The sequence below is a fragment of the Terrapene carolina genome, unplaced genomic scaffold (assembly GCF_002925995.2).
Source record: "Terrapene carolina triunguis isolate 2854851 unplaced genomic scaffold, T_m_triunguis-2.0 Scaffold97, whole genome shotgun sequence".
Lineage (NCBI taxonomy): Eukaryota > Metazoa > Chordata > Testudines > Emydidae > Terrapene > Terrapene triunguis.
This window is the reverse complement of record NW_020664448.1, coordinates 19,541,582-19,555,578: the sequence shown is the minus strand read 5'-3', so window position 1 is coordinate 19,555,578 and position 13,997 is coordinate 19,541,582. Positions and strand designations below refer to the sequence as shown.

At 40.6% G+C, this 13,997-nt stretch overlaps 1 protein-coding gene across 2 annotated transcripts in view; it reads right to left on the bottom strand.

Moving 5' to 3' along the window:
* Positions 1-13,997, bottom strand: part of CNTN5 (contactin 5) — a 968,120-nt gene that overhangs the window by 254,819 nt on the left and 699,304 nt on the right. For both annotated transcript variants that reach the window (XM_026651597.1, XM_026651598.1), the window contains exon 8: positions 7,411-7,614. In XM_026651597.1, the coding sequence (XP_026507382.1) occupies positions 7,411-7,614 (204 nt within the window). The remainder of the gene's footprint in view (positions 1-7,410; positions 7,615-13,997) is intronic.

Sequence of the window (13,997 nt, the reverse complement as noted above, 5' to 3'; positions counted from 1 at the left end):
AAAAAACCCTGAGTGCCCCCCGCCACCCCAAGATTGGCCGCCCCTTACCAGGTGCCGCCCCAAGCACATGCTTGGTCGGCTGGTGCCTGGAGCCGGCCCTGACAGTGATTATGCCTGTTTAACCTGCCTATCCCTGGAGCAAGTGATATTTAATGGGTTGTTCCAGGCCAGCTAGCCACCTACATCGACTGTGAACGTCTGTGTACCACCGGAGGTCCTACTAGCTTCTACACATATAGCATGGGGCCGACTTGAGCAGATCCTGTCTCAGCATGATAGCATAGACCATTATCTGGAGTCTCACAGACTTCAATGGTAGTTTACACAGGCCTGAGGGTCTGCATTAGCAGTATATGAGACGTAAACGGGGTCTTATTTTTTTTATATTGATGATGCTGTAATATAACACATGACTTATGCAGCCTAACAAAGCTGTATTGTGTGAGATGCTGAACACAAGTACCAATGTTATAAGCATCCTCAACTCCCACTACAATCCAGAGGCACTCAGCACTTTTTAGAATTTGGACCTGAATTAGCACCAGACAGTAAATATGTCCACCAGAATATATACATTACATTGTGCAATTAAACACAAAGAAAACACATTCTGTGAGCTTTTGTTATTTTGGGAAGGGAGAAGAGAGGGAGAGTCATAAAATATTCAGGTTAAGTGTTTACTAGACAAATCTTTTGACAGATAATTAGCAGACTGAATAAAAGACATACTACCCGTGGCAGTAGCATGTGTTTGTAAAATCAATATTTCAGTGTAGCTCCAATGACATTACTTTACATGGAGTAATTTTCTATGCATTGCCCCATCCTCACCTCTTTTCATTGTTCCTTTTCCCTGATGAGTTGGGAAACCATTTTCATTTGCCCCAAAACTTTACTTTACCAAACAGGTGCTAAGCCAATACAACCCAGTGTTATATCTCACTAACCACACAAACCACACGTTCCCTCTTCTAAAAGTAGAATTGAACATTTCCAGTGCTTTGATATATACAGGACTAAATCCTGTTTCTACTGACCACATGAATATTCCCATTGAAGTCAATGGGATCATGGCAGATAGGGTTTGGCTCAAAGCACAGTGATGATATGGGAAATTTATTGACAGCCAAACCCTGCTTTCAATTAAACCAGTTCAAATCTGGACTAAATAGATTGACATCAATGGGGTTAATCTTGATTTACGTAGATGTAATAGAGAAGAATGTGGCCCTTGTGTTTGAAATTATACAGTATTTTCTGGAAACTTCAAATGGAGCAAGAGAACTAAACAGCAGCTGCAGTAATACTGAGATAAAATGAGAAGCAACTTATGTCTCTTCTTTATTGTAATAATTAAAACAAAAAGGAAAAACCAAAGTGAAAACACGTGACCTTGAAATAACTGCATTATGCTATCACTTATCAAAGGTTTTATGCTCCCTGGGTTTCCATTTTCTAGTTTTGAGGATATTTTCTGATATTTTTACCATTCAAGATACTTTACTGCTCCCAATCAGTCTCTGAATCTGCAAAGACACACTTTAACAACCCCTTTTTACTATTTGTAAACACATTTTAAATAACTCTTCAAAGTTTCTAAAGCATTATAAAGGCAGTTAATGAAATGATGCATGATCCTTTCCTTGCTAAAACTTTTTTATCTCCTCAGATAGAATTTTAAAGTGTTTTTATAAGCCAGCTTGAAGTGAAATTGAATTGTATGGAATGACTGATTGTCAAGGACATCTGAACAAATGAGGTGTTCATTTTATTCAGAACCCATTCAAGGATTTCTTGATATTTTTATTTAATTTGCTTCATATCAAGGGGCTAAGTTTCCCTTTGAGACACATCACTAAAGAAATAAAAGATTAATAAAAGCCAAGTAAGTTCCTACATTCTTGCAGAGTTTGACATAAAGCCTTAATATTATTCTGCTTCCTCCTCATAGAGAAATACACAGAAACGTTATGATGGGAGTGTTCTTGTCATAAGCTGCCCGGTCCCTTTGGTACTGCCTATAAATTGAAAATCCAGAACAATTAGTGTAGGAAACTACACGAGGCAAGCAAAAAAAGCCAACAAATCCAGCCTACATAACTCTTCCCAATAAGTTCCTGATAAATGTGCTGACTACGGAAGTGGACTAACCCTGGTTTATCACAGAACTAAATAACTGGCTGGCTTGCCAAGCATTAGACCTCAGAAAGCTGTGCACTTTTGGGGCCTCAGTAAACACTTGACAAGGCTGAAATGAATCATTTCCTTATGGGAATCCATAGGCATGACAAGCTGCATGCCATATTCAGAGCCACAGTGCCACAATTAACTACATAAAGATGAGGAAATATTTAGATACATGGACATTTGTTTTATACCTACCTTTAATTTCTTCTTTGCTTGTTCCATTTATTCTTCAGCCCTATCCTTCTCCACACACTACTAATAATTAGTTTTCTGTAATGAGCAACGTTTTGCAGGGGCAACATTGTTATGTATTATTGAGTGACAATGTTACTTTACGTCAAGTTCTGTCACCATCATTCCCTTAAAGTAATATTTGTCAATAAATCATAGAGAATATACTCTAAAGCCATTTAGGCCTAAAAGAAAATGAACTATTCTACAAATGAACAGCTTTAATGATAATCTTGGGGCTAATTCATGGGGAAAAAGTCTTGCAAAAGGTCAGAGTTCTGTGACTCTATTTATATGGCTGCATTGTATGGAAACCTGACAATAAAGGAAAGTATAACATTCCTCAGATATGGAGATGTGGTAGCCCACTCGCAAACATTACCTGAAAATTCCTGCAAGATATGTTTGCAGAGTATGATGGAAACATCTGTTACAATTAGAACTGGCTGGGAAACTGTTTTCCCATCCTGTGAAAATTATCGAGATTTCCAAAATTTTCCTGTGCTGCATCAGGATGAACCTAAGTCCTTTCAAAGTTTTTTGTAAAAAATGACACACAGAGAGAAACCACAGAATAGTCAGTGTTGCTGCTGTGTCTGATTTGCAGGGACTTGAACTTCAGTTTCCCATGTTGCAGATAAGTGTGCTAACCACTGGGCTACTAACTATTTTAACATGGGGGGGGGGTCTCTCTCAATCTCTCCTTTTGGAGTTGTTCCACTTTATATGGCTAATTAAATATTCATTGGAGCAGGAACACAAGCCTGTGTCTCCCATTTGAGTGACCTAATCACTGGGCTACAGAATCAGTCTCCCTCTCTTTGGTGCTCCCTCTCTCTCATTCCTGTGAAAAGTTGGGAGAGGTTGGACAACTCGACATTTTGCTGATGTAAATGACTGCTCTGCACCTTTAAGCGGGGTGGTGGTGGTGTTTGGCTAGCTGGCTGAGTGAAGGGAACAATGCTGTATGGCTGTTGGGGGGGGCGGGGAGGGAGGGAGATGAAAACTGCTGCAAAAAGGGGTCAGCGTGGTCGCTGATTCATCCCCTGGGAATGCAGGGTTTAAAGGGGGCAGCTCTGCACCTGAAGCCTCCCTTTTTACACAAACCAAGGCTGGGTGGTCACATACCGGTGGCCCCAGGGTGGATTCTCATCATCCCATCACGGTTTACATGCTCAGGGATCTTGTGCAGATCCTTATGTTATAGTGGACAGGAGATGGCTTTGTTCAGGGCAGCATTCTTGATAGCAATTTTTGTTGCTTTCAGAATCAGTGAGCTAGCACCTGGGGCCGGTAGGGACTCTACGGGAAGGGCTTTGGAACTGTGTGAATATACAATGGCATGAGCATTCAGTGAAGGTCGAAGATGGATCAAGTAGGCTGGGGTGAATCTGTTATCCTTTGGGAGGATGGTGAGCCGGGGGTCTGCCCCATTCAGACTTTGAAGGCCTACAGAGTGATATGACCAAAGGGGTTATGCACGGTGACGGGAGTCCCCTCACAGCATATCAATTTATTAGTGTTGAGATGGGGGCTGATGAGGTTGGGGGTGGCCAGCCATGAATTTGGTCCCACTAATTCAGAATCAGGGCAACATTAATTTATTGTAATCTCATTATAGATGTTGGACAACCGGCCATGCAGACGGTGGTGTGGATCTGCGGGTACAGTATTGTCTTTTGGGTGCATAGGCACTTGTCCAGGTTGCCGAGGGTTTGCAGCTGGGCTTTGGTGGTGAAGCAGTACTCGGTTGGCCATGGAGGGGCATGCTATGGGATCAACTAATACCGCTGCTGTATGCTGTGCGGGCCTGTCAACAGCCACCAGATATAATTGTGGTGCACCTTGGGGTAAACAATTTGGAAATGCTAAAAGGGGTGGAACTAATACTCAGAGCATGGAGGGACTCGGGGCTGATCCTTGAACTTTTTCCAGGAATTAACATTGTTTGGTCAGACATGCTTCAGCACAGGGTCTGGCGCGGCATGGTGGACAAGGCAAGGAGGTATGTGATCAGGGAGGTGGCCAAATTCCATGGGATCATAGGGGCAGTAATTTCACATCCTGGCATAATATAGGGGCAGCAGAGTTGTTTCGGGAGGATGGGGTTCACCTGTCTGACTTAGGTGCTGTCATGTTTTTTAACTGATATAAAAGGAGATTAGGAGATGTCTGGGAACCCGACTGGGTGTGGGGAGGAGGCAGCCAAGCTAATTGCTGGCGCCTCCTTGTGGCGGATGTCCAGCTCAGGTATTCCATAGGAAGGGTATACAGTGACTGGATAAATGGCTTGGAAAAGGACTTAAAAAAAGGTGTTCATTAAAGCAACAAATGGGGGGCAGTTGGGGACTCCTATGATTGGTACGGCAGGGAGCCAACCCCTCATTCTTATAGCCAACCTTAACCCTCCTAGGAGTGGGGGTTGGATGGTAAGGTCCTGGCAATGGAGTTGCTGGAGGGACCTGGATGGAAAAAGAGGGGGAGCTGGTAAAAGCCCCCCGGGTAATTATGGAATAAACATCAGATTACCTGCACTGTACACTGTTATCTGCCGGGTAGTCCCAGACATCTAATAATAAAGTTGCAGCCTGATTAAACCCATGTCAAATGTCTCCTGTCCTTCTTTTGGCATAGCCAGACAAAACCTTTCGTCAGAAAATTCCTAACCAGCTCTAAGTACAATAAATGGACTCTGCACTGAGACACCCGCACAACCAGGCAAGAATTTCTGGCAATTTTTTTATCTCAGTCCATTGTAGCAAACAAGTTTCTTCACAAAATCTAAATAGATGCAAAACAAGACATGGATGCCTAGTAGTGATGCAGCATGTGTATGTAAAACGGCAATGGAGAATTTGTTTAGGAGAAATTCATATCTGTTCAGAGACCCCCTCAATACTGCTGCAAAGTTCAGAAGCTCAGGTAATAAAAGCTCTGTGACAGCCAGCCATGAAATTCAAAGTTGCTTGTGGCTGGTATATATTGCATACTTGACATTTAAGAATATTCATGTATTTTTCCTTTATGAATTTGGGGTTTTTGCTTGACAATGATGATTATTCCCTTTATCCTGGTTTCCCTACTCCACTTTTTAGGTTGTACTGAATATCCCCTAATCGTGCACCCAATACTGTAATACAGCTGATGATTCACATGTTTAATTTCTGTATATCTTGCATACGCAGATAGGTAGGGATAGAGGTGTGTGTGAGTGAGTGAGAGAGAAAGAGAGATTACATTGTGAATTTTTAAAAAATGGTGCAATAAAATCCTATGTCTTCATGACAAGTGCTTCCTTTTTAATCTATTTAAAGTTAGCATTTTTTTTTCATTTACAAAGGTTTAATTCTTAAAAGATCAGATTTTCTGGGTTAACGATTTGAAGTTCACCTAAATAATATTGGTACCACATAAAACCAAATTAAAATAACAGGCCATGCAACAAAGTATGTAACTTTTTGTTATGTAAACATGAAAAGTTTCAACTGAGTTATAATGAAAAGATCAACTTTATTCCATTCTAAATTGTATTTTTTTTAGTTACTATATTAAATCAAGTCATCTTTCTTAAAGCCCACTCTTTGTAATAGTCGTACAGTACAGAGATGTTTTTTAGTGTAAGACATAGTGAGCCCCCACCATGCATTGTATTTTATGACTTGCTTCAAAATGCTTATTTGTGTGTGTACATGTGGGCATGAATCAAAGTGTGGTTAGCTGCTCAAATGCATTCCTGAAGAATTAGAAAGCAGACTGAAATGTAGGATACCTTAGAAGGAAGACAATGCTGACAATTATATATATGTTATTTCTGCTTCATTTAAAATAAAAAACACTAGGTCAGATTGCATTTTGATTATTTTAAAATAATAAAATAAAAACATAATATTGCTATAATAAATGTTGAATATTTAACTCCAAAACAGCTAAAAACATACTATAGATTTTAGGTCAACCTCTAAAATATATACAACTCTTTCAAGAATACAAAAGAGCCATCATTTATAAAAGAATGTGACTTACTTTCACAATTTCTTTTCCTTCTATTTTCTTTAGAGTGATATTGCCATACAAGGCATAGTACTGGAACCTGACTTCTCCAAATTTATAGATATAGGGGTAAAATTTTCAAAAGTGCCTAAATGACTTCAGAAATCAAGTCCCATTTTCTAAAATGCCTTAGGCATTTAGGACCAGAATGATGCCTAATGATGCAGATAGGCGACGTCTGGGAATTTCAAAAGTGACTAAGGCTTTGTCTACACTAGCACTTTTGTCAGCAAAACTTTTGTCAGTTGGGGTATGAAAAAAACACACACCGACCAAGAAGTTTCACCACCAAAAATGCTGGTGTGGACAGCAATATGTCGGCAGGACGAGCTAGCACCGCTCGTTGGGGGTGGTTTAATTATTCCAGTGGGAGAGCCCCCTCCCACCAGTATAGAGCGGCTACACAGGATACAGCTGTGCCACTGTAAGGTCTGTAGTGTAGACATAGCCTAAATGTCTAACTCCCATTAAAATAAATGGGAGTTAAATGACTAGGTGCTTTTGAAAATGTCACTAAGCACTTGTCTTAATCTTTAAGTGCCTAAATACCTTGTAAAAACTGGTCCTTAAATATCCTAAGTCCTACTGACTTTCAATGAGACTTAGACTCCTAAGTCATTTAACTACTTTTTAAAATTTTACTGATAGACAATTATTTTCAAGAAAGACACCTAAATAAGTGACGCCCCATTGGGAGATGTTGGATGCTCAGCACCTCTGAAAATTAGGTACTTATTTAGCTGCCCAAATACGGATAATGGTGTCCAAATTTAGGCACCCAGGCTTTAACATAAGGACCACCCCATTTTTTGTTTACTGAAGTAAATGCATGCCTATATATTGAACACAAATCATCTATGTTTTATTCTGTGTTTCTGTGCAGCCCAAGATATTTTCATTTTCACATTTTTTGCTGCAATGGAGTGGGAATGTCTTACTTACCATCATTTCTCAGGGTAAGTGGCGTTGGAGGACTCAGAACTCTGGCATTTGTCACTGTGTTTTTTACTAGGCAGATATAGCTGCCAACATCAGATGTTTGCACCTTGGAGATGTAGAGATTTCCTGTCTCCTGAGAGATAAAGCGTCGGCTATCTTCTGCCACGAAAGATGGGAATTCGTTAAATACCCAACTGTAGATGATCTCTGAAAAAACACAAAAATAAAGCATTGGTTATGGAAAAATACAGTGAGTGTTAGGAATGAACAAACTCAGAATGTTTGTTCTGGATAATTCCACAAAGTCTGGAACTGAAGCTTTTTCAAACCTCAAACATGGAACTCTTAAGACCTTTTTCGCTAAGATTTTTGCTAAATCCTGGTTTAGGAAATGATATCAAAGATGGCCAATAGTTTGACTGTAATCCCCTGTGAGATGTCTTTGTTCACAGAGAGAAAAATCATTAAATTCCTCAACAGGGTCCACAAAAATTCAGAAAAAGTATCACATTGGTCCCAGTCTGCATCCTATTAGTCAAGCTAGAACTAATACAAGAATATTCATTCATTCATTCAAATTTTTAGTAAACTACAGCAAAAGAGCTCACAGGGTTGGCTGAAATTTTTCCATGGAAACTGTTTTTTGACTAAACTATTTTTTGTGTGTGAAAAATGTCTGCTTTCCATGAAAACTTTCAATTTTGAATTAAAAAAAGCAAACAAAATTGGAAATATTTTGACTGAAAACCAAAATATTTCAATTTGAATATGCTGCTGCAGTGCTTCATGGGAGATGTAATTTGGTCACCCCATTCTCCTATTCTCCTCCGTAGTTCGGGCTCACTGACTGGAGCACATCTCCCTGGAACACTATGGCCAGGGACTCCCTCTGATGCACTGCTTCCCTTCTCCAAGAGAAGTGAGCACTGTGCATCTTGGGAGAGGTAGTTTGTCCACAAATCTCAGCCTATAGAGAATGGAAACATGAGGAACACAAACTATACACCTATGAGACATTGCAGCAGCATTTCCAAATCAAAATGTTTCTTTGGTAACTTTTGTTCCTGTTTTAATTTTAATGGAAAAAAATCCAACATTTTCTGTACCCATTTTCCAATTAGGTCTACATCAAATTCTCTAGAAGCCTGGCAAATTTTATAAAAATACATTAATAGATAAGCATAATAATAAAAATAGTCTTTCTGCACAGTATTTACTATTGTCAGGGGTGAATGTATCATGAAATGGGGATCAAATCCTCTAAAACTTCAGGCTACCCCTGGAGAGACTTCCCCTTCCCCTAAAACCTTTCTCCCATTTCTTTCTCCTCTCTCTGGATTGACCTTTCCATTCCTCCCACACTTGAGTAACCTTCGCAAGACCCCAATGCCATGAACCCTTGACTCCTAATGTACATTATGGTACACCACTATCTTGCAAGATTAGGAGCCAAACGTTGGTCCAGCCCACCCCAGCTGCTTTCAGGTGTGACCTGCACTTCTACTTGTTTTCCTGCTCCTGTTTTACTGAGGAATCTGGGAACCATTCCAACCATGAGGCTCAAATCCTAAGGACACAAGAATCCTGCCTTAATCTGGCCCTATATAATTTGGTTCTTGGCAAAACCTGGCAGCTCAGCGGTTCCTGAAAATGATAAAGAAAAAGTGTTAATATTAAGAACCCTACCCTTAAAATTTGATTATCTTTTTATCCATCCCAAGAAAATATGTGATTTTCTCTTTAGACACCAAACAATCAGTTGTAGGGGAAAAATACATCAAGTGTTACAGGGAGAATTTTTTTAAGGTTGCCAACCATCCAGGATTGTCCTGGAGTCACCAGGAATCAAAGATTAATCTTTAATTAAAGATTATGTCATGTGATGAAATCTCCAGGAATACATCCAACCAAAAAATTGGCAACCCTAGAATGTTTATAGATCTATATTGTGGTGATTCAGGGAATCTGTCTATGTACAATTTACAAATTCTGGTGGATATTGGGGACTCTTTATGTTTATTTGTGCCAGACTGCAAACTTTTTGAATGTGAAGCCTGTTTGCATTCTTGTCTTTTGCCACCATATTGAGCTAAAACCCAGTGCTAGCAAAGTGCTAACTGTGCTAACAAAAGAGTGTAATTAAACTTGGATGGTCATCCATTCAAACAGAGCACACTTGGCCAAAGAGATAGCTACTGTGCTGGGCAAATCTGTTTTCCAAGTCTGAACTCCAGGGGCGGGGGGGAAGCAATAGGTCATCATTGGGTGGGGCAATCTGATCATTTTATCAGGGAGTCACATGGCAAGGGGGAACTCAGTGGGACTCACAGAGACAAAGGAGGCTTTGGCAGCAGAGAGGAACAGAAGGGCATGCTATCAGCTATCATAGCAAAGGGTTGCTTTTTAACAGCAGGACCAAACTCCCTGGAGAGAGAGAGAGAGAGAAGCTCCATGTATATTTGCTTCCACTATCACCTGTTCCTGAAGAGGGGAACCGTAAATCCAGAGCACTCACAAGGTTGGAGCTCTGGGAGAGGGTTAAGCTACAAGACAGTCTGGGGGTCAGCACCAGTCCAGAGGTTTTGGGGAGTTGGGCTGCAAGGTCCCATTTATGCAAAGAAGTAACAGACGGCGTGCCTGTGCCAGGAAGTGTGATAGGCAGGCCAAGGAAAGAGACAGTGCTGCAGCCTACTCAGATTAAGGGAAGTTTAAAATCACACAGTCCCTGTGTGTGAGGCCAAAATACAGCAGCCAGGTGAGTGTCCAGCTGGGGGAGCTTTTACAGAGCCATGACACACACACACACACACACTCTCTCTCTATATATATATATACACAACAGAGAGAGAGAGAGAGAGATTAAATAAAAGGGGTCCTGCATAAGTAAAACTCTCACTGAAGTCAAAGGGATTCTCACTCATTAAGTCTCTTCCACATTTGCTTTTGTATTCTGCCAGTTCTGACTTAGAAGACATAAATCCTTCTCTATTTTTATCCATGATATTTCTTTCCTCTCTTCCATATCATCCTCTCTTCCCACTTCTTTGATTATTCTTCCCTGCTGAACTTGACACAACCAACATCACTTCTACGGCATCTTCTTGCTGCCGTCTTCCTAATGACAATCTTGCCAGGATTGACTCTAAATACAGAAATGTCAAGGCTAGCTCAGTAATATAAAGTCACTGCCTCTGCTCCAAGATATAAACTGCTTCACTGGTACAGCGAGTTCCAGGCTTTCAGCCACAAATTGCCTGAGCTACTGTTTTCAGCCATAGCAGAAGTATGAAGTCAGTAATCAACATGTATCAATCTGTATCAAACATGTATCAAAATGTCCGTTGCCCATGGATGTATTAAGGAGGAGGTTGGAGAATGGGTGGGTCAAAAGGATTAGAAGAACTACCCTAAAATTTCAAAAGGTCTACATTTCCTTGAGCCTTTCCTTCTAATGATAAGGAAGAAACTAGGTGTGGTGTTTAGATGTTGCTTGTAATTATTAGAACTGGGAGCTGTTGGGAGTCTGAAAGGACAGGAAACAGGAAGGAGGGGGGAGGAGTGGAGGAGGCTGATTGAGAGCTACCGAGGGTGCAGCAGCAGCTTGGTAAAGATAAAGTCCTGTTGAAGTCTGTTAGTACCTTGCTTGGTTACTACAACGTTTTGGCGACGAGGATGGATCTTCTGCCCCTGAACCCGTTTGCACCTTTTCTACAAAGCCCAGGTGAGCCTCCAATTGCTTTTACTGCCTGGATCCATATGTTTGAGACTTATCTGCTTGCAATCAGTGCTACAGAGATTTCTGAAGTAAGAAAGCGTGCTCTGCTAATCCACTGCCTTGGAGCAGAAGGGCAGCATATATTTTACACTTTTCCCCTTGCAGACGATAGATATGAGACTGCACTCACTGCATTAAAGAACTTTTTTGTGCAAAAAGTGAATGTAGTAGCTAATCGCTACAGATTTCGCTAGCGTGAGTAGAAACCAGGGGAGACTATAATGCAGTATATTGCTTCCCTGAGGAGTCTGATTGTATCTTGTGACTTTGGGAATATGGCAGATGAGATGATTAGAGACCAGCTCATTGAGAAAACAATCATGCTTGGTGTAAGAGAACGTTTACTTCTAGAACCACAATTTACACTAGAAAAAGCAATAACCATTGCTACTCAGATTGAGTCAGCTACAGCTGAAGCCAAAATAATGAGCATGGATACAGGAGGCACAGTCCAGACTGTGATTCCTTTGCAGAAAAGTTTACTATCGCTGCAGACAAACAATTACAAGAGTAAAACTAATGAAAAACCACTGAATCAGCAAATTCAACATACAGTAAAAGCATGCTTTTGCTGTGAATCCCCACAACACCTTGCAAGCTACACAGGATGTCTGGGAAAAGTAGCTCAGTGCAATCATTGCAAAAAGATTGGGCATTTTGCTAAAGTATGTCGTAGCAGCCAGTTCAATAAACAGGTACATACACTTTAAAAATAAAGTCCTGTTGAAGTTTGTTAGTACCTTGCTTGTGTCGTAGAAATTCCTGTCCGTTCCAGCTGAGGAATAAGGAGAGACGGACACAGCTAATCAAGCAAGGAGCCCCGGGAGGGGCGAGCCATTTATTTCAATTGCAATTGGGTTCGAGCTCATAAGTCAGCAAGAACAAACAAAACACTTACACCAAAGCATTATATGCAGTTGACTATGATAATCTATCGCTCTATGATTGGCCAAAATTTGCTATCATTACCATACATAATTAGCAAGCTACATGTATCTGCCCCTCTTATGACCCCTTATTGTTCATCTACTTGTGCCCCCCTTGCGTTATTTTGCAAACCAAGCAGTTAGTTATCTACAGGACGCAGGCACAGAAAGTTCCATTGTCTGCAGGGTTGGAGTTTGGCTACATTTCCTCTCGAAGGAACTTCCTGAGTTAAGACTATGCATAGCTGACGCTGCATATCTCCCTTCTACTTTCTCCCATGTGTACGTGACAAATTTGCCCCCTGGCAGTTAAGTAGAATAATTTTATTTCAATTTGCTACTACAACACTAGGATAGCTATGAATCCCATACATTGTTCTGCTGTGCCAGAAGTGTGAGATGTATTACTTTATCAGCTAAATGTATACCATTGCCAGGTATGCACTACTGAATCCAACTAAGTGGAGAAACCCCACCTATTAGGTAGGATGGCTCCATGTGCTAGAGAAAAAGGAATCATGGTCTCCCTGGAAATGGAAAAACAGGATGGCCAATCAACCAAATACAGGTGTAGGACATTTTGGAATAAAGCTTGAAGAAGGGCAACGCAGCCATAGAGTAAAATGGAAATTATGATGTTGAGATGAAGGACAAAATGTGAATTGTTGGAGCCTCTCATCACACAATAGACAAGGGACTGGGAGGGGACGAGTGGTCGGTGTGAATAGTATTACTTTGCAAACCTAGACCTGGAGGCACACATTGCAGATCCTTTTTCTTTTTTTTTTGTAAAACTCCACTTGCCAATGGATGCCTATGATGTCAAACATTTGACAATATACCAAAACTTATGATACCAACAAGATATGAAATGGACCCAGAGTATGCCAAAAGTGGTATACTTTATTTTCTTGATATATACATAGTACATTAAAAATGTTAAAGTAATTTAGGTTGCAAAGTCAAAGTCATGCACATGAAAGGCTGGGATCCCTGGACAGACTACCTCTCCCAAGATGTACAGTGGTTACCTCTCCTGAAGAAGGGAAACAGTGCATCACAGTATCATCTGCCTAATGGCCCAATTAGCCTCTTAGTTCTCCTCAACCCATCAATTAGGCACAGTTCTTCTTAATGAGGTCTGCTCTGGAGTAATTGGAGTTGCAGTGACCAGAGTGCTGCCTGTATAATCTTAATTTTGTGTCCTTGTATGTGTAATGTGCACTAAGAAGGCAGAGGTCCTGGGGAAAAAATAGCAAGTGATCATGTAATTAAAGATGGTATCAGCATACATATGCACAAAGGGTCAGAATTAAATTTGCACAGGTAGCCACAGATCTGGATTTTCTAACTTTTGATTGTTCGACTTTGCAACCGTAACACTCCTTTATCCTTGGTTTTTTGTATGTAATTTACTAGATTTTTTTTTTAAAGGAAAAGTAAAAACAAATTTTGTTGCATGCAATTGTAACAAGCCCACCATCGTGAATCATCGGCGGGGTGCAGACCCTAAGCCTTTAATCCTCCAGCCCAGAATTCTACCACCTGAAACATATAAGATAACAGCAAGAGCTGACTGTTATCCAGAGGGGGAAAATGGGCTGAACACACTGGTTTTTCACTTAGAACTACAATTAGAGATGAATGAGGGTTTTAAGGGGCTATATAGGACTCTGAGGGACCCTGGATTCAGAGAGAGCTGTCAGAATGTTCAGAAATTCCTGCCTTTTGCAATATGTCTCAGGGAATATACTAATAAACCCAAAATATTTCTATCTGAAAATTTCATTGCCACATGTCGCTATGATGCCTTTTCTGATTCATGTGATTCATGACAACATAAAAAGCCATAAACTGATGATGAAACATTCAGTTTCAAGGAAAATACA